Here is a 22,095-nt window from a genome sequence, read left to right on the forward strand (position 1 = left end):
GCAAGTACAAACAACTAAAAAGGCACCTGTGCTAGTGAAGTGCCAAGTTTTGGTCAATTTGTATGTAGCGTCAGGTCATTCAACTTCTTCTGTTCACAAGGTGAAAAATACAAGAGATATAAACTGTTTACTATTATTTTTAACTTTCTGAACTGTGTAATCTGAACACTGAATGCAAAGAGAAATAGCATCTTGTGCCCAAAATATGTAAATAAATTATTGGTTAAGTATTAGCTATGGAGTTAATTATACACTGAATCATTCTCACTGGTTCTGAGAAATAAAGAAGATACACTGCAGAGTTTTGTGCTTGAATCACAACAAAACTTTAGTAATTCAATCAATTCCTGGTAAGACAGTTTTACGATCAACTTTATATATTTTCATTTTTTAGACCCAAATAGCTTTTATCATCAATTAGCTTACAGACGATGAAGGGTTAAAAAAAAGATACCTGTCTCACTGAGACTACAGGATTCTTACTGAAAACAACAGAATGATCAGCATCTTCAGTTTTTAAAATTTACTTCTAAAACAAATAATGTCAGCAATAACAGCCATCCATCCTATTAACTGAAACAAACATTCTGTTCATTGTCTGTTCATTGTAGTTCAATTTTTAAGTTCTGCAACAAAGTAAACACCTTTTGATTTATGAAATTATTTGGACAAACTGTTTTGAATAGTTTTTGGCCAGCGCTAGAGCTGGTGAAGACTTTTGTGTAACCATCTACCACTGAAAATTACAATTTGCTAGTCTTGATGAGTTGAAAAAAGTGGGTTCTATGATGCAAGCTTATTATTTTCAGTCATATATTCCGAATGCAAACGTTCTGATCAAGTGATTTATCCAGGTGTCTTCATGATGTTCAATGTTAGGTCTGTTCCATTCCTGCCATTAAGGATGATGCCAAGGATTCCACTGTGACATTAAAACATACACAGCAATTAAAGTTGCACCTGATTGTTAATATGAATAATTCAGCTACACTTCAAAATGTTTCGATGAAATTTATTAACTAAGTAAATTCATGTACAAAGTCACACATTCTATCACTAACTATTCTTTAAACATCATAGATAACTATCCTTTCCATGTTTTTGGTTGTGTAATGCAAGCCACTAGAATGTTGTCGAGACATTACAGAATTGTATTCTGTATTGTATTCTATTCATTAGAGTTTAGAAGGTTGAGGGGAGATCTAATAGAAACTTACAAGATAATGTATGGCTTAGAAAAGGGTGGACGCTGGGAAGTTGTTTCCGTTAGGCGGGGAGACTAGGACCCGTGGGCACAGCCTTAGAATTAGAGGGGGTAAATTTAAAACGGAAATGAGGAGACATTTCTTCAGCCAGAGAGTGGTTGGCTTGTGGAATTCATTGCCATGGAGTGCAGTGGAGGCCGGGACATTAGATACCTTAAAGGCAGAGACTGTTTCATTCTTGATCTCACAAGGAATCAAGGGCTATGGGGAGAGTGCAGGGAAGTGGAGTTGAAATGCCCATCAGCCATGATTTAAATGGCGGAGTGGACTCAATGGGATGAATGGCCTTACTTACACTCCTATGTCTTACGGTCTTAATTGTACAACATATATTTACAGAGAACATAAGAAATTGGAGATGCAGGCCATTGGGCCCCTAAAGCCTGCCCTTCCATTCATGGCTGATCAACCTTGGTTCTCAATCCTTTTTCATGTCAACTCATCATAGCCCTAAACTTCCCAATACTTCTAAAATCTGCTAACCTCCTCCTCAGATACTTGCTGCAATCTGGCCTCACCACTTTGGGGGTAGACAATTCCAGACATTCATTATCCTCTGGGAGAAGAAATTCCTTTTCATCTCAGTTTTAAATGAATGCCCCCATATTTTGTAACTATGTTGCCTATTTCAAGATTCCCCCATTCAAGGAAACATTTTCTCAATATCTAACCTGTCAGGCCCCTTCAGAATTTTATACCTTTTAACAAGATCACCCCTCATTCTTCTAACATGAATGAATAAAGACCTAACTTGTTGAGCTTTTCTTGGTAAGTCAACTACTTCATCGCAGGAAACAGCCTGGTGAATCATTTTTGAACTGCCTATAATGCCAGTACATCTTTCTGAAATACAAAACAGTAAACCAAAGCTGTGTTCAGTACCCCAGGGTGTAGTGTCATCAACTGCCCCTAAAGCTACAACAAGATTTTGCTATTTTTAAAAACTCAATCTTGAGCAATAAAGGCAGATTCTCCAGCAGTGGCAGTTCCTATTAACACTACAGATTAATTTCTTCACTGGAGTGTTTTAAACCAAAACTAGTTCCTTCAGATTTTCTTTCAAATATGTTGAAGAACTGATGTTCCAATATGGCAATGTAGTGAGTAAATAAATTTCTGTCATACATATTTTGCTTGCTCCCTTTTTTTTGGTCATTCCATATTTCCCTCGTCCTTTTATGAAATCATTAGATCCTTGCCAAATCCTCTCCTTTAACACAAAGCCAAACTATTTAAAAAAAGTAGGTACACTTACAGTGAGGAAATGATCCTCTACAAACAGCTTTGTTTAGTACTGTTACCAAAAACATGTGGCAGTTTTTGAAATCAGATTCCATCTTCTCAATAGTCTCAATTCTGATAAAACAAAAGTCATGAATATGAAATTATCAAGTTTAAAATCTGTCAGTCAGTTTCCAGCTCATCCATTTTAATGAAAATGTTTCTGGAATAACACGATTCTAGGTATATTTATTTCTTTAGACTGGAATGCCATATAATTTCTTACTACTCAGTGCAAAAACTGCAATGCTTTCAGTATGACTTTTCTGTCTTCCAACAAACCTGAAAATACCCAGTTATTTCTGTTGTTCAGCTATGAAATGAGATCTATAACAAATAAGTAACAGATGACTGATAAAATTTTACTGGGATCAAATTAACCCTGACAAAATAACCAAGAAAATGAGAATGTTAAACTCAGACAGCCTCTTAAAAACACGAAAGCCATCACCAAACTTTTTACGATTTGGATCCTAAACATCAATAACTGGATACCAGAATTTTTTTTAGGTAGAGAGAAAAGAAAATATTTCAATGGCCATCAATTCATGTATTTTAAAATTAAGCTGGAAATTTTGATGCAAAAACAGCCAATACAGTCTGAATCTATCACTGCAGCATTCATATTAACCACAAAAAAAATCAAATTAGGAAAAATACATAGGAATTAAATGAAAAAATTAAGTAATGGATTAAAAGACTTTTCATCTGCCTGTGCAACCAACAAAAAAGTCACCCAAGTATTTCAATGCAATTACAGTCAATATTAAAAGACAATAAAAAGGAAAATAGCTTTACGCACTTTGAAACTCCTAAGCCAGTCTGCCAACGATCTGCAAACATAAGCACCAAATTCAAAACTTTCATGATTGCTTCTTTCACAAAGCTTATCTGAAAAAAATTACACAACACAGACATTAACGTTTACACATAGTACTATAGCTGGTTCAGGTTATAGAAGCTAAAATACAACAGCCAGATTTGAAAGAAGCAGTTGTTATTTTGATAAAATAATTACTCATTGTACATGTTTGTGAACAGAGAAGCAACCGGTCGTTAATTCAGTGTGTGAAATTAAAAATGAACGATATTTGCTATATAAGTGGTATCTACATTTAAAACTTGTTAAGCTAAGTTCAAAGCAAACACACCTTTTCCCGAAGTAAACAACGGTCATAGATTGTAGACAGGTACCGATAATGAATTTTTATTAGCTGATCCAAATCCTTAGCTTCCTCAATTTGGTGCTGAAACTCCAGACCTGTGCTATGCAATATCTGAAAAATATTAAATAGCAATTGGTTCCAGCCACAGCTACTTGGTGGCCACATACTTACAAGAAAATATAGAAACACACAACTTCATAGCCACAATTATGAAACAAAAATATCTGGATTTTACTTCAAATGTAGAACCTAAAAGCGTTAAACATAAAGCAAATTATTTTTTGAAGTAAAATCCATTTTCTAATGTACTAATTCTACAAGATGTGTTTCATAAAATTGAAACACTAGCTGACAATATTAATTTGGTCTATTTGCATTTACTATACTACAGAAGGCTTGTTGGATTACTATGAAAAAACAATTAGGAAATTCTATGGGATTTCTCAACTTTGACCACAATTGTCAATATATGATTCCCACCTACTGCACACATTCATCCAAAACCAACATATAGGCAGGGAGCAGGAGAAGGCCATTTTGGCCTGCTTACCATTCAATAAGTCGATCTAGCTGTAATCTCATATACTCATTACCACCTATCCCAAATAATTTATCTCCTTCTTACTGACGAAGAATCTATCTACCTCTGCCTTAAAAAAACACTGAAAAACTCTGAGTACACCTTTTGAGAAAGAGAATTCCAAAAACTAAACACAGGGGGAAAAAAAACTCATTTATGTCTTAACGCTGTGATACCTTGTTTTTAAACAATGATCCTTGGTTCTAGCTTCTCTCACAAGCATTCTTTCCCAATCATCCCATCAAGATCCCTCAGGATTTTATATGCTTCAATAAGGTTATTCTTACTCTTCTAAACTTCAGCAGATACAAGTCTAGACTGTCCAACCTTTTGCCCCATTCCACATATTAGTCTAGTAAACCTTTTAGAACTGATTCCAATGTATTTACATCATTCATTAAATAGGCTGATTTATACTGCAAACTGCCGATGCCGACACATGTCCGCCCAACGCTGACGCAACTCCACCCACCGCCGACAGAACCCTGCCCACAGCCGATGCCGACATCGCTCCGCCCTCAACCTCCACAGCCAGCAACCCCAAAGGAGACAGCCACACTGAGACCTGCCGAATTTTCACCAGACCTCCCGCTGATGGAAGACAAAAGGTCAGTCCTCAGCAAGGGGCTCACCTTTGTCCCCCTCCACTCACACATCAACAAATACCAGTCACGTCTGGACACTGAGCAGTTGTTCCACCGCCTCCACCTCCACGCTTACTTCTCTAACCGTGAGCCTAACCCTCCCTCCACCAACCCCTTCACCCGCCTCCAACACAAGTCCTCCTCCTGGACACCACCCCCAGGCCTCCTACCCTCCCTCGACCTCTTCATCTCCAACTGCCGTCGAGACATCAACCACTTCAACCTCTCCACCCCTCTAACCCACTCCAACCTCTCCCCTGCAGAACGTGCAGCCCTCCATTCCAATCCCAACCTCACCATCAAACCCGCAGACAAGGGAGGCACAATTGGAGTATGGCGCACTGACCTTTACATTGCTGAGGCCAGACGCCAACTTTCCGGCACCTCCTCCTACCTCCCCCTTGATCATGACCCCACCCCCGAGCACCAAACCATCATCTCTCAAACCATCCATGACCTCATCACCTCAGGTGACCTCCCACCCACAGCCTCCAACCTCACTGTTCCCCAAACCTGCACAGCCTGCTTCTATCTCCTTCCCAACATCCACAAACCCGCCTGCCCTGTTCGACCTATTGTCTCCACCTACTCCTGCCCCACCGAACTCATCTCCACCTATCTGGTAATACCACCCTCTCAGATGAAGGGTCTAAGCCCAAAACGTCAGCTTTTGTGCTCCTGAGATGCTGCTTGGCCTGATAGGTTCATCCAGCTTCACACTTTGTTATCCACCTATCTGGACTCCATTTTCTCCCCCTTGGTCCAGGAAATCCCTACCTACGTCCGCAACATCATCCACGCCCTCCACCTCCTTAGGAATTACCAATTCCCCGGTCCCCAACACCTCATTTTCACCATGGACGTCCAGTCCCTATACACCTGCATTCTCCATGCAGATGGCCTAAAGGCCCTCCGCTTCTTCCTGTCCCACAGACCTGACCAGTCTCCCTCCACCAACACCCTCATCTGCCTAGCAGTACTCGTCCTCACCCTCAACAACTTCTCTTTTGATTCCTCCCATTTCCAACAGACAAAGGGGGTGGCCATGGGTACGCGCACGGGCCCAAGCTATGCCTGCCTCTTTGTAGATTATGTGGAACAGTCCCTCTTTCGCACCTACACTGGCCCTAAACCCCACCTCTTCCTCCATCACATTGATGACTGTATCGGCGCCGCCTCATGGTCCCAAGAGGAGCTCGAACAGTTCATCCACTTCACTGACACCTTCCACCCCAACCTTAAGTTCACCTGGACCATCTCCAACACATCCCTCACGTTCCTGGACCTTTCTGTCTCCATCTCAACCACCTACAAACCAATGTCCATTTCAAGCCCACCGACTCACACAGCTACCTGGAATACACCTGCTCGCACCCACCTTCCTGCAAAAATTCCATCCCCTATTCCCAATTCCTTGGCCTCTGCCGCATCTGCTCCCAGGATGAGGCATTCCACTCTCGTACATCCCAGATGTCCTCGTTCTTCAACGACCGCAACTTGCCCCCCAAGTGGTCGAGAACGCCCTCAACCGTGTCTCCCGCATTTCCCATACCTCATCCCTCACACCTCCCCTTGCAATATCCGCCAAAAGAGAAACCTCCTCGTCCCCACATATCACCCCACTAACCTCCGGATACAATGCATCATCCTCCAACACTTCCGCCATCCACAATCCGACACCACCACCCAAGACATTTTTCCAACCCCACCCTTGCCTGCTTTCAGGAAAGACCACTCTCTCCGCAACTTCTTTGTCCACTCCACACTCCTCGCCAACCCCACCACACCCAGCACTTTCCCCTGCAACCGCAGGAAGTGCTACACCTGCCCCCACACCTCCTCCCACACCCCCATCCCAGGCCCCAAGAAGACTTTCCACATCAAGCAGATGTTCACCTGCACATCCGCCAATGTGGTATACTGCATCCACTGTACCCGATGTGGCTTCCTCTACATTGGGGAAACCAAGCAGAGGCTTGGGGACCATTTTGCAGAACACCTAGGCTCAGTTCACAATAAACAACTACACCTCCCAGTCGTGAACCATTTTAACTCCCCTTCCCATTCCTTAGACGACATGTTCATCCTGGGCCTCCTGCAGTGCTGTAATGATGCCACCTGTAGGTTGCAGGAACAGCAACTCATATTCCACTTGGGAACCCTGCAGCCCAACGGTATCAATGTGGATTTCACAAGCTGCAAAATCTCCCCTCCCCCCACTGCATCACAAAACTAGCCCAGCTCGTCCCCGCCTCCCTAACCCTGTTCTTCCTCTCAGCTATCCCCTCCTCCCACCTCAAGCCGCACCTCCACTTACTACTTACTAACCTCATTCCACCCCCTTGACCTGTCCGTCCTCCCCGGACTGACCCGCGATAGGGTTAGGGTTAGGGGTATCCCCTCCCTACCTCCCCACCCATACATTCCGCTCCATCTATCTTCTCCTCTATCCATCTTCGGTCCTTCTCCCCCTCCCTCCATATTTATTTCAGAATCATCTCCCCATCCCCCTTTTCTGATGAAGGGCCTCGGCCTGAAATGTCAGCTTTTGTGGTCCTAAGATGCTGCTTGGCCTGCTGTGTTCATCCAGCTCCACACTTGGTTATCTTGGGTTCTCTAGCAACTGCAGTTCCAATTAGCTCTGATTTATACTGTACACAGTATATCAGATGAGATTTCATCACAATCCTTTATAACTGACATAACCTCTGATTTGGTGTACAATTCCCTTTGCAAAAAATGGTAGCTTTCCTCATTACTTACTGTGTCTACAAACTTAATGTTCTACAATGCATTAACCCGGAGTCTTCAATCTGTCACCATTCTTATTGAAAACAAAGAAAGCCTTGATATAGTGGAGTTTTTTTTGGTTTGCCAAGGTTCCTCAGCCATACATGATTTCAGTGCTACAAGTTGAACATCCCTGTTCCAGCATACCCTACAGAAACGAATGCATGCAAATTGCAAATAGAGTTTGCATATTGTGAGGCACAGTTGAGGGTTGGTGGATGGGTGATCAAAGGTGCAGCCTAAAACCGTTTTTTACAATGCAACTCATCTATATAATACTCGATGCATAATTGCAACAAAATAAGTGGAAATACTCCTTGAACAAAACTGGCAAGCCAGCAGGTAGCATTCTTACCGAGTTAGTACAGGAAGAGATGTACAAAGTGAGAAAAAGTTGAAAGAAACTGTTCAAAGTAATATTTTATGGAAAGGAAATAGTGGAAATACATTTTAGCTACAAGGCAAGTTTCCAAAATACTGCTAAAGCTTTACAGACTATTCCAGTATATACTGTAGAAATCAAAAAATTAAAACAGTTGTTATCAGTTTGACTTTTCACTTGTTACCAAAGGAAGCCTTACCCTAGTCATTATATAGTTATGCAAGCTGTTGACAAAGTGCATGAGTTTAACTCTAAGCAGAAACATCCTATGGATTTGCTGTCTGACGGGTGTCTTCAATGCTTTAAATGACCAACTGGAATTCTCAAATAGAGTTGTTTGTGGTTTTTCATAAGCTTCAATAGGTTCTGTAAGGACACATTTTAAAAAACTGATAAATAATAATTACTACACATTTTACTATAATACAGTACTGCAACTGAATTATAAATGCCTATGGCCCAGAATATGCTGAAGCAATGCCTCTCATGGTGTGTTACCATTAGTCGGAGTGTAGTATGAATTTTTTTGCTGCAAATTGCTAGAAATGAGGGCAAAGCAGCCAATAGTCTATCTCTTCAATAAATTTAAATGAAAGTAAACAGAAAAGAACAAAGTTGGTGAATTAGACTCAAAATACATGCAGAAAGAAACAAAGAGAGTGAGAAGAGGATTGGATTAACAAGTGAAATAACAAGATGGATAGACAACAAAAATATTGCATTTAACAAAAACCTCTAGCAACAATTTACTATCTGCAGGAAATGATTTAATCATTTCAGCTGTTTATTCTGGAACCTCTGATGTTGCAGAAATACAAACCTCATAATTAACAAGATAATTCTGTACTCAAATACCAGCCCTAACCTTCTGTGATGAATTTAATTCATGTTTACACAGTGTAAATACAGCAATTTGTTGAACCTCATGGGGAGATGGATGGTAAGCAACTGGGTGAGGCTAACAAAGCATCCTGCAATTTGTGATAATATGCAACTCACTTGCTTGCCACAACCTCTTGATGTGAAAAAAGGAGTATACTAATAAGGATAAATACTGTGAAACCATGAAATTCTGGACCTATATATAATATATATATATCTGACATTCCTTCTTCCACCCACTTCTGTTTCCTGTGCCTAATAGTGGAACTCATCTTGAGTTTCAATTGTTTAGTCAAGTGTGCCATTAATCATCCAGCAGACAGAGTAGCAGATACTTATTTGAATTTGGGTGGGGTTCACAGGAATGTCGTCAGGAATGGGATTATTGATCAACTTTCTTCTCAGTAATCCACAATTCATATCATACAGTTCTAGCTGAGATCAACTAACTTGATATAGATCAAGCATGCAAGTTTGTATTCTTCTTTGTCTGCATGACTTAGTACTAATCAAATGAAACAATGACCACCGTGCGACTGAAGATACATCCAAATTTGACAAGGGCTTTTTTCATAACTCTTATCAAATCTTTGTCAAATGGGTTAACAGCTGAACAGACAGGACAAGACACTTATCAGAATATTGGCCATTAGAAGGTAGATTAGAGCTCAATGTGGAACAAATTGTCCCTTTCCAGTTGACTACAGCTAAAACAAACTACTGGACTGGTTTTACGATTAGAAATGATTCAAAGGAAATGTAAATCTTCTCCAGGCATGAAACGACACACAGTATAAAGCTGTAAGTGTGCTTAAGGTTCTTCAAAAAATGCAAAATATTTTTGAAGCAGCTTCACTCAATTATAGAATTCAGCTGGGCACCATTACAATGCAGCATGCCACAAAAGAATGAAACTGGGAAAAGTAAAGATGTAGTTACCACAAAGCTGTTGGAAACAGCTGTATCAGTTCAAAAAGAAAGTATTTGCATCGGGAAATGCCAAAACGTTTGAAGCATCCCCACACACACACACGATTGTAGGGAGGACAAATATCATTTTCTCTCCTCAATTAGCACAGGCCACTCCAGTCATGTGTCTTTCTCTTCTCAGCCAGAAATAAATTTATGAATTGCTGCAGTCAAAAATCTATACAAGCAACCACGCCTTTGATGTGTGGATTCCACTTTTAAGTTACTAGATTTCACAGGAGCAACATCATAAGATATTAGCTTCTTCTTGAAGAGAACATTTCAATTAAATCAATGACATTAATAATGCAGTCCTGCGAATCTGCATTTTTATATTAAATCAATTTCCAATGCAAATTCTGCTCATTCAAATATATATTACTGTCAATAATATTTTCAAATGAACACTGAAACCTAATCCTACCATCAAATCGCAGAACATCTAGGCTGTACTTGGCCCATTTAATTTGCAAGAGAAGTATAAACACTTGATTATAAATCTTCTGACACTCAGAGCTGATTACAATATCAACAGGCCACGGAACCTGTTTTAAAAATTCAGAAAATAGGATGAGATAAGAAAATGCAACGTTATGAGCATCGATCAGCAAAACTGTCAAATCTGGGAGAAAGCAGGGTAAAGAAATCTTAAGCATACCTTGTAACACAATGTAAGACCATCGATGGAATGAACCGGAAGTCTCTTTTTCACTATATCTATGTTCTCCAAATACACAGACAACCTATTGTTAAAACCACAAGTCCAAAAAAAATGAAAATAATCAACAGGAATAATGACAACAGTTTTTCCAAGGCAGAAATGTGCAGATTTAATTTTTGGATAAACAAATAATTGACAAAAGCTCAAATGCATGATAGTGGGCAAATGTTACCGTCTGTTCAGAATATTTCACTCTTCTAAGAGACGTGCAAGCACACAACAAAAGCTAAGCCTAATACTGTCTGCAAAATATGATAGCAACCTTTTCAGTTTTCATTCCAAGTTTCTAAACCACTACAAAAAGCACACTCTCACCTCTTGATTTTCAATAGACTTTGGGCAAGGAGAAAATAACATGATAGTTGATAAGGTTTCCCTCTGTAGTCTTCAGTTAAGGAATTTTCACAGGATGTGCACAATGAGTGTCAACTATGGTCCCAACGATTAGAGTTAGAGTCATAGCAACATACAGCATGTCGTACCTGAGGACTGGAGAGAGGCAAATGTAATTCCTCTCTTCAAGAAAGGAAATAGGGAAATCCCTGGAAATTACAGACCAGTAAGTCTCACGTCTGTCGTCTGCAAGGTGTTAGAAAGGATTCTGAGGGATAGGATTTATGACCATCTGGAAGAGCATGGCTTGATTAAATGCAGTCAACACGGCTTTGAGAGGGGCAGGTCATGCCTCACAAACCTTAGAGTTCTTTGAGGATGTGACTAGAAAAGTTGATGAGGGTCGAGCTGTGGATGTGGTGTATATGGACTTCAGTAAGGCATCTGATAAGGTTCCCCATGGTAGGCTCATTCAGAAGGTCAGGAGGAATGGGATACAGGGGAACTTAGCTGTCTGGATACAGAATTGCCTGGCCAACAGAAGACAGCAAGTGGTAGTAGAAGGAAAATATTCTGCCTGGAAGTCACTGGTGAGTGGTGTTCCACAGGGCTCTGTCCTTGGGCCTTTACTGTTTGTAATTTTTATTAATGACTTGGATGAGGGGATTGAAGGATGGGTCAGTAAGTTTGCAGACGACACAAAGGTCGGAGGTGTCGTTGACAGTATAGAGAGCTGTTGTAGGCTGCAGCGGGACATTGACAGGATGCAGAGATAGGCTGAGAGGTGGCAGATGGAGTTCAACCTGGACAAATGCGAGGTGATGCATTTTGGAAGGTCGAATTTGAAAGCTGAGTACAGGATTAAGGATAGGATTCTTGGCAGTGTGGAGGAACAGAGGGATCTTGGTGTGCAGATACATAGATCCCTTAAAATGGCCACCCAAGTGGACAGGGTTGTTAAGAAAGCATATGGTGTTTTGGCTTTCATTAACAGGGGGATTGAGTTTAAGAGTCGTGAGATCTTGTTGCAGCTCTATAAAACTTTGGTTAGACCGCACTTGGAATACTGCGTCCAGTTCTGGTCACCCTATTATAGGAAAGATGTGGATGCTTTGGAGTGGGTTCAGAGGAGGTTTACCAGGATGCTGCCTGGACTGGAGGGCTTATCTTATGAAGAGAGGTTGACCGAGCTCGGACTTTTTTCATTGGAGAAAAGGAGGAGGAGTGGGGACCTAATTGAGGTATACAAGATAATGAGAGGCATAGATAGAGTTGATAACCAGAGACTATTTCCCAGGGCAGAAATGGCTAACACAAGGGGTCATAGTTTTAAGCTGGTTGGAGGAAAGTATAGAGGGGATGTCAGAGGCAGGTTCTTTACACAGAGAGTTGTGAGAGCATGGAATGCGTTGCCAGCAGCAGTTGTGGAAGCAAGGTCATTGGGGTCATTTAAGAAACTACTGGACAAGCATACGGTCACAGAAATTTGAGGGTGCATACATGAAGATCAATGGTCGGCACAACATCGTGGGCTGAAGGGCCTGTTCTGTGCTGTACTGTTCTATGTTCTATGTTCTAAACCCTCCAATGCAACTTGCCCATGCCGACCAGATATCAGATATCCTGAAAAAATCTAGTTCCATTTGCCACCATTTGGCTCATATCCCTCTAAATGCTACCTATTCATATACCCATCCAGATGCCTTTTAAATGTTGTAATTGTACCGGCACTTTCACTGGCAGCTCATTCCATACATGCAACACCCTCTGAGTGAAAAAGTTGCCCCTTCGGTCCATTTTAAATCTTTTCCCCTCTCACCTTAAACCTATGTCTTCTAGGTTCAGAATCCCCCACCCTTGGGAAGAGACCATGTCTATTTACTCTTATATACACCTTACGATTTTTAAAAAAAGATTTTTTCGTAAATGAATGCTTAGAAGCACGGTGGTTAAAGTTTGTGAAGTATTTCTCCAGACTTATAATTTTCATGTATGTGTGTGTGTGTGTGTGTGTGTGTGTGTGTGTGTGTGTGTTGGTCTGTAGGGGGGGGGGGGGGGGGGGTGGAGGGTGGGGTTTAAATCGCCCATTCAAAACCTTACAGGGGAAAGCCAACCCCTGGCTTCCTTCAGTTCCGGAAACCCTGCTTGTCTTAACAGCTTAATCAATTAGAATGCATTGGTATCTCGCAAGTAATTATTTGCAATGAAGCCAGGTCCTAAACCAAGGAGGGTTTTTATTTTAAGCAATATTTGGGTTGCATAAATTTAACCAGGAAAGCGTCATTTATCAAAGTGGATATGGTAGATGAGCAGAACAGCATTTTTGGCAACATTTAAACTGCAGAATAATTTATTCAAATTGGTGCTACAGTGGCTGATGTGTCATTGTTCAGACAAGGAATTAAGCTGGGCTCCATCTGTTCAGATGGGCATATCAGACCCTGTAGAGCTAGTTAAAGAGCATAGAACTCTCTCTGAGGCCCAGTAATTATCCCTCAACTGGTGTTCAGAATAGATTAACGGGCCCTTCATCTCATTTGCAATTTTTGTTTTAAAAGAACTTGGGTAATAACCAGTACAGTATTCACCTCTGCAACATTACTGATTGAGATTGGCAGTGCACTGTTTTAATGAGTTGGAATTTGTCAAAAGTTTTGGATAAATGCAAATTCTATCTTACCATGTGGAACATTTTCCAAAAAAGTAGTAAAAGGGTGGCTGAATGTATGGTTAACAACTGTGTAAAAATAAATCCCAGTGAAAACACAAACAGAAATACTCAAACAGTCCATGGAATCCAAGTATTCCTAAATTCCCGCAACCAAAAAAGTCATTAAAAAAAATGATTAGAATGTTGAAATATTGTAGGTGTTTACTGCTTATCATTCCTTGTCCAGAGGGCAGGTAACAATCAACCACAATGCTGTGGATCTGAAGTCACATGAGGGTGAGGCCAGACAAGTTACAGATGGCAGACCTCCTTCCCTAAAGGGCAGTGAACCATATTTGGTTTTTGTTCCAATCTACAGTGATTACATGGGTTGCAATAAGACTAGGTTTTTTTCTAAAATTCCAGATATTTTATTGAACTCAATTTTCACCATTTGCCATGATGAGCTTTGAACCTATGTGACAGAATATTAACCTTGGGCTCAGGATTTTCTTTTGAAGAAAGTCATACTGGACTATTTCTCCTTCACTGATGCTGCCATACTGCTGAATTTCTCCAGCATTGTGTGTGTTAATTTTGGGTTCTATTTGACTCTAGCCTCAAAGCAATGTAATTGGCTCCTGAAATGGCTTAGCAAACTCTCAGTTCAAGAGAATATTAGGGATGTGCAATACAATAAATAAAAATAGTAGTGAGGTTCAAGTACAATGGAGATTCTCTCAATATCTTTTTGCAGGGATTAGGGTTAGGATCTTAAATTTGAACACTGACATTTGAAAAAGTTGAGTACAGGTTATTGATTGAGTAACTTAGGAAAATATACTTAGAGAAATCTTACTGATTCATGTTTTCCTATATTCTTTATATATATTATGTTTACAGCATAGAAACTGATCCAACAGGTACCTGCCTAGTGTTCATGGTCAACATATGTTTCATTCTACCCTTCTTTATCTCTCTCAATCAGCATGTTTCTTTCCATCTCATGAGCTTTTCTGGCATCTCCATATCTACATTGCTTGTCTCAACCATTCTTCATGATCACAAATTCCACATTCATTCCGGGGGCACAGTGTTGTGGTAATGTCACCAGACTAGAATCCTCACCTGGTCTCGCCTACATGTGAATACAGACCTACAATAATCTTACTGAATTTTAACTGCCCTCCAGACAGTTAGGGCGGGACAATAAATGGAGGCCTAGCCAGCAAAACTCACATCCCATGAACGAATATAAAAACATTCTAATCATACTCTCCAAAAGAGGTTTCTCCTGAATTCTTGATTGGATTTAGTTGTAACTATCTTATACTTATGGACTCTAGTTTTGGTCATATATCTTTGTACAAATACATTCCAGAAACAAAATTAACATCAGCCTACCGAGAACTATCTTCAGGATAGCGCTGTGCCACAGCCTCTTGTAATCGGGCATTTAAAAATGACAAGCGCTGCCATGATTCTTTCTCCTTCATTTTATCAAAGATAGCTACATAAAAATCATACACGGTCTCTCCAGCTTCCAGCAAGAAGAAATTCCTCATAGCTTGAAGATATTCCACCAGTCTAAAGGAAAAAATAGAAATTAATTTATTATATTTAAGTACATAAATCATCTTTCCCATTTGTTCAAAGGATTGATTAGGGCAAAGTGGGTTAATTCTCAATTTAAACCTATTAAGATGACACTCGAAAATGGTGAGAGGGTTAGAGTTTTAACTAGCTGCTTTCTCATATTAGGAGAGAAAAGATTCAAAAGGGCAAAACACTTGTTGTCGAATCTTTCACTAACTTCAAGGACATGGTCAAAAATGTATGAGCTGGTAATCTGCCTTTCACACAGCAAAATAGGGTAGATAAAGTGGAACCAGTATGTATAATATACTCGGATTTCCAAAAGGTATTCAACAAGGTTTGGCACATAAGGAAACTTAATAAGCATGGAAGAAGGATTGGTCAACTAATACAAGACAGAATTTGAATAAAAAGTGATATTTTCAGGACGGTAACCCGTAACTAATGGAAAGCCATAAGGATCAGTGCTTGGATTACAATTATGCACAGTATATACTAATGACTTGGATGACAGAATTGAATGTATAATCACCAGATTTGAAAATAATGTAAAAATAGGTGGGAAGGCAAGTAGTGAGTAAGTTACAAAATTCTACAGAGGGATATGGAGAGGTTACAAAAGTGGACAAAACTGGCAGATGAAACATAATGCAGGAAAATGTGAGGTTCTGCACATTGGCATAAAGAATAGAAGAACAAAATACTATTTACATGTGGAAAGACTGCAGAAAGCTATAGCATAGAGGAATTTGGGGGTCCTAGCCCATGAATCAGCATCCACGTTCAATGGTAATAGAGGGGCAAATAACATTTTGGCTTTATTTCAAGAGAATGGAGTATAAAAAAGGATGGAGACTTCACCAAAACTACACAAGGCAGTAGTAAGATCATAACTAAAACACTGTGAAAGGTTTTAGGCCTTTATGCAAAGAAACATATATACCATGGGAGGCTGTCCAGGGAACATTCACGAGGTTGGTCCCATATTTGAAAGGCTTTTCTTGTGAGGAAAGGTTGAGTAAGATAGGCATGTACTTATTGGCACTTAAAAAGAATGAGAGGCGACTTATTGAAATATGCAGGATTCTCAGGGGACTTGACAGGGGCGATATCAAAAGATTGCTTCCCCATTTAGGACAGTATAGGTCCAGAGTGCATAACGTCAAAACAAAGGGTGGCTCATTTAAAACAGAGAAAGTAGAAAGGGGTACTTCTCTCAGAAGGTAGTAATTCTTCGCAATTCTTTTCTACAGCAGATGTAGAGGTCAGGTCAATATGTATATTCAAGGCTGAGACCGATAAAATTTAATGGTTTGGGGAAAAGGAAGGAAAGTGGAGTTGATAATTATCAGATCAGCCCTGATCTCATTGAATGGCAGAGCAGAATCCATGATCCAAACAGCTATTGCTGCTTTTACGTCTTGATGTCTGCCATATTAGCTGCACAGCACGGAGTACTGACAAAAACTGCCCCTGAAGCAAGCAACTCCAAATGCTAGTGAATTCTGGAGGTGCAACTCAAGTTCTTCGTACAGGAATAATAAACTGGTTGAGTAGCAGAGACCTGATACCGTGAAGGACACCAGCATGGTCAGAACAGAATTCTGATCGATCAAGAACAGACTCTCCCAAAAATTGGATTATAAACATTTGTAAACTTGTGGAAGAATGAAACAAACTGACCTAAGTATAAGAACTCATTTTCAGGTCTACTTTTTTCAAAATCAAAGCCTATGTGGTGAATATTTAAGGATTTATTCAGTAAATACTTCCAAAGTTGTACCTTATTCACCTAACTTCTAGCAAAAAATCCAATTAAACTGCAATTTGCTTAAATCGATATACCAGACTGCTAAAGTTTGCTTTATCTTTATGAGTGAGGCAAATGTGTTCACTTTTCCCTTACTTGTAATCTGTCTTTAGAGTTTGCATTAATTTTCCACAACACTCTAGGTAACGTTTCTCAATGTGAGGATACAAACATGACCGAAGTGTAAGTTCAAACGTCTGGCAGGTCACTGATTCAGAAGACCTATCCATGTTAACATCTCCATTGATGAATCTTTCATAGAAATCACTTTGCTCCATGTATAACCTGAAAGAATTGAATCACCAGTCATTAATCCAACATTCTGTACGTCAATGACTATATTACAATTTTATTTTGAAAAAAAAACTTGCATTTTTACTGTTTGACATTGATGCTCAAGTTCTGGAGTGGAATTTGAACTCACAACCTTCCATCTCAGAGGTTAAAATGCTTCCAACTAAATCATGCTAGCACACTTAAATTAATTATTTTTAAGGGTTCTAAAATCACAAGTAAAGTTTTGTGCATTTTAAAAATTAGAAAAATCAGAGCATTGAAACTAAACATCAGCCAACGTTATTATAAAGATCTCTCAGATGCAGTAATATCAAAGTCAGATGATGGGTGAGAACACCTCATATACTGATGGAACATCATCTCTAGACTGCAACGTCCACTGCACATATTTTCATTTATCACATCCTTGACTACACAAGTATTACCTAAGATATAAAGCACGAAACAGGCTAATCCCAATCAATCTATGTCGTACTGATGCTCTATCTGAGCCACCTATTTACTATCTCATCTAATCTGACCCATGTGACCATCCATTCCTTTCTCCCTCAAATGTATCTATGCTATTTACTTCAATCATTTCCTGTCTTCTTGTGGTAGTGAGATCTACATTCATATGATAATTTTAAGTAAATATGTTTCCTCCAAATTTCCTTTTGCACTTCTTGACAATTATCTTATGTTGATAACCTTTAGTTATGATCATTCTAATAAGAGGAAACACTATCTGCCTCCACTCTTCCAAAACATTTCAAAATTCTAAATACTTCTGTCACGTTGCCTCTAAGCTTTCTTTTTTCAAAGATAGGAGACCCAGCCTGGCAGTCCTTTCCTCTCAAGTATACCTACACATTGCATTTTGCAAAAACACTGTTGCCCACATTACTGGTGTTACTTCCTTGACAACAGAAGTGTCAATATAAGAGCTTGTGCAGAATGAGTTGAAAATTCAATAAATCAATAATTCAATAAGGATTTGAAAGAAACCCTCTAAATTTAACCTCACTAACTATTGGTTCAAAAATCAGGTGTGGATACTAATATTTGTACTCATATCAACTTCATATCAGCATTATCGCAAATGAATTAACACTTACGCACAACTTAGTTGATTCCAAGAACTAGTGTTTTAAAGATATTGTTTTACTGAGTCAGTACTGAGGAGATACCCATTGCCCTTTTTAATGCCTTTAAAGTTCACCCTAACTATAGGTTGCTGATAGCAGTCAAAATACAAACTGAAATGATCTTACTGTCAACAATTCCTCACATTAAATTTTCACCATTAAAACCTATATGTTGCAGAACAGGAGGTGATTTCACTTCTAGGCCACAGACTTAAGTCAGAGCCAGATAAGTGGGTTGAACATCTCTAGTGCCCATGGTTAGAAAGGAAGCTTGATAAAACTAAGACTACAGAACAACGCAGCAGCTAAGCCACATGGCAGCACAGCATCTGGGAAGGTACCATGCACGTCTTGCTCTGGAATAAATAACATGTATTTATAGTTGCACAAAAAAAAGTGTAAAAGTGCGGCATGCTGAAAGGGAAAATTGCTATGCTACTTCAGTTCAGTTATGGGAAGATAGAAACAGTAGACAATTTAGCCCCTTAAGCTTATTCCACCATTTAGTGGGATAATAACTGATCTTATTTACATTTTTAATGAAATATTTTATTGGGACATGAGCATCGCCATCGAGACCAGCATTAATTTCCCTTTGCTAATTGCCCTTGAGCAGGTTAAGAGCTATCTACAAACTGTGGAGCTTGCTAGAGCATTTAAGAACCAGCTACTTTGCCATGGATCTGCAGTCACAAACACATTTCCTTGTCCAAAGACATCAGTAAATTTACATTCCTCTGACTGTCTTAGTGACACTTGAACTTGTGCCTCTGCAACATTAATCTAGGTCCATGGATTATTAGTCCATTATTATTATTATGCTACCAATCCCTTACATTCACACCTCTTCTTTAGATCTTTTTATTCCTTTGGCTAACAAAAATCTATTAGTTTTAATTTTATAACTAACAACGATTTAAAATTGGTTGCCATCTGTGGTAAAGAATTCTAAATTTCTAGCATACTTTGCAGGAGGAATGGAGGGCTGTTAAATGAATATTTTGTGTCAGTTTTTACTGTGGAGAAAAGGAATGGAGTTTACAGAACCTGGGGAAATAAATATTGATGTTTTGAAAACAGTTCCCAATACAGAACAGGGAATGCTGGAGGTTTTAGAAAACATAAAGGTGGACAAATCTCGGGGACCTGATCAAGTGTATACCGGGACATTGTAGGAAGTTAGAGAATAGATTGTGGGGCCCCTAGCAGAGATATCTGTATGATCTATAATCACAAGTGAGGTGACGGAGGACTGAAAGTTGGCTAACGTTGTGCCTTTATTTAAGAAAGGCTGTAAGGAGAAGCCTGGGAACTATAAACCAGTGAGTTTGGCATTGGTGGTGGGTAAGTTGTTGGAGGTGATTCTGTAAGATTGGATTTACATGCATTGAGAGAGGCAAGAACTGAATAAGGATAGTCAGCATGGCTTTGTGAGAGGGAAATCATGTCTCACAAACTTGATTGAGTTTTTTGAAAAAATGTATCCAAAAAGATTGATGAGGGCAGAGTGGTAGAATGTTGATTACATGGATTCCAGTAAAGTATTTGACAAGGTTCCACGGAGTAGACTAATTAGTAATGTTAGATCACACTGGATTCAGGGAGGGCTTGCCAACTGGATACAAAATTGGTTTGACAGTAGGAGACAGAGGCTGGTGGTGGAGGGTTCCAGAGACTACAACCCTACTTGTGTGCTCTCTCCTTGCCATTTAAACTTTGGAGTCGAAGTATCATTCTCTTATGATAATCCATGCTGCTCTCCCTTCAAGGTTAATATATCCAAGATGTGGGGCCCGCAATCACACATGGTACCCCAGGAATGGTCCAAAATCTAGCTTGTGTGTGACTGACACACAACATATTTCAGAGTACAACAGGTCATTGACAAAATGGGCCAATGGTCTGAGGTGTGACAGATAGAGTTTAATTTAGATAAATTTGAGGTTTTATTTTTGTTAAGGCAAACCAGGGCAGGATTAATACAATTAATAGTAGGGCCCTGGGGACTGTTGCCGAACAAAGGGGAGTAGATGTGGGTGTGTAGGTCCATAATTCCTTGAAAGTGCAATCACTAGTAGACAGGGTGGTGAAGGAGGCATTTGGCAGGCTTGCCTTCATTGGTCAGAACACTGAGTACAGGAGTTGCAATATCATGTTGTAGCCCTACAAGACATTGGTGAGGCCATTTCTAGAATACTGCATACAATTCCAGTTGCCCTTGTCTTTAAGGGATATTGTTCAACTTGAGAGAGTGCAGAAAAAATTTCTAAGGATGTTGCTTGGACTGGAGAGTTTGAGTGAGGGAGGGACTGATTAGGCAGGGGCTTTTCTCTGGAGAATTGCAGGCCGAGGGTTTTTTAAAATTCATTCATGGGATGAATTGCTGGCCAAGCAGCATTTATTGCTCATCCCCAATTGCCCAGAGGGCAGTTCAAAGTCAACCACGTTGTTGTGGGTCTGCAGTCACACGTAGGCCAAACCAAAGGATGGCAATTTCCTTCCCTGAAGGACATTAGTGAACCAGATAGGTTTTTCTAACAATCAATAATGGATTCATTGTCATCATTAGCCTCTTAATTCCAGATATCTATTGAATTCAAATTCCATCATCTGCTGTGGCAGGGCGGGGTTTGAACGTGGGTCTCTAGATGAACAGTCCAGTGATAATACCACTAAGTCATCGCCTCGCTAATGGGGACTTTATCGAGGTTTATAAAATCACGAGGGGCACGTATTGGGTAAATCACAAAGGTCTTTTTCCTAGGGTGGGGAAATCCAAAACTACAGGGCACAGATTTAAGGTGAGACAGGAAACATTTAAAAAAGACCTGAGAGGTAACTTTTTCCACACAGAGGGTGGTGTGTATATGGAACAAACTGCCTGGGGAAGTGATAGAGGCAGGTACAACATTTAAATGGAATCTGGATGTGTATACGAGTAGGAAAGGTTTAGAGGGATATGGGCCATATGCTGGGAAATGGGACCAGGTCAGATTGGGATATCTGGTTGCCGCAGAGGAGTTGGGCTGAAGGGTCTGTGAACTGTCAACAATAAAATTCTTAAACATTATAGTGACGGAATAGAAGATGGGCTTTGGAGCACTGCTAAGGCACAGTGGAGGATGTTTTACTCTTGTTCCAATTATGCTACAACAGACTTAGGAGGAGTTGATGCTCACAATGAATGCCCAAACACAATGTGTCCCATTCCTGAATACCATTGTCCATAAACAATAAGTATAACATTTCATTGAAACAAAATCCCAAAAAACATTTGATTAGTCTGTGGTCAGAAATCTACACTAGTACTCAGTAATATTATAAAAACTGAACATATTTTCATTTCATTTCAGTCACCTTGCAAAATTTATAGCTAATAAAGGATCATGAATATCTTCGAGTTCAAGATGCCGAGCCACTATAGACTGCACTTTTATCAGGCTTTCTTTAGTTGCTTGTTGCTCCGGAACAGTATGTTCACAGGACTCAGTCTCCTCTCTGTACCGAAGACAGGACTGAAGTGACTCAAGGAATAGTGCATATAAGCTCTTTCTTTCTGCATCTGTAGTCAAATCCAGAATAATAACAATGTCAAATGATCA

At 39.8% G+C, this 22,095-nt stretch overlaps 1 protein-coding gene across 2 annotated transcripts in view; it reads right to left on the minus strand.

Annotated features, from left to right (window-relative positions):
• Positions 1-351: 351 nt before the first annotated feature.
• The window catches only part of tubgcp5 (tubulin gamma complex component 5), a 63,048-nt gene continuing 41,304 nt past the window's right edge, over positions 352-22,095 (minus strand). For both annotated transcript variants that reach the window (XM_048532392.1, XM_048532393.2), the window contains 10 exons: positions 21,851-22,055; positions 17,166-17,354; positions 15,068-15,250; positions 10,618-10,702; positions 10,384-10,504; positions 8,308-8,474; positions 3,698-3,823; positions 3,349-3,437; positions 2,521-2,621; positions 352-922 (listed from right to left, as the gene is read on the minus strand). In XM_048532392.1, the coding sequence (XP_048388349.1) occupies positions 876-922; positions 2,521-2,621; positions 3,349-3,437; positions 3,698-3,823; positions 8,308-8,474; positions 10,384-10,504; positions 10,618-10,702; positions 15,068-15,250; positions 17,166-17,354; positions 21,851-22,055 (1,313 nt within the window). In that variant the 3' untranslated portion in view covers positions 352-875. The remainder of the gene's footprint in view (positions 923-2,520; positions 2,622-3,348; positions 3,438-3,697; positions 3,824-8,307; positions 8,475-10,383; positions 10,505-10,617; positions 10,703-15,067; positions 15,251-17,165; positions 17,355-21,850; positions 22,056-22,095) is intronic.

This window comes from Stegostoma tigrinum, chromosome 6 (genome assembly GCF_030684315.1).
Source record: "Stegostoma tigrinum isolate sSteTig4 chromosome 6, sSteTig4.hap1, whole genome shotgun sequence".
Lineage (NCBI taxonomy): Eukaryota > Metazoa > Chordata > Chondrichthyes > Orectolobiformes > Stegostomatidae > Stegostoma > Stegostoma tigrinum.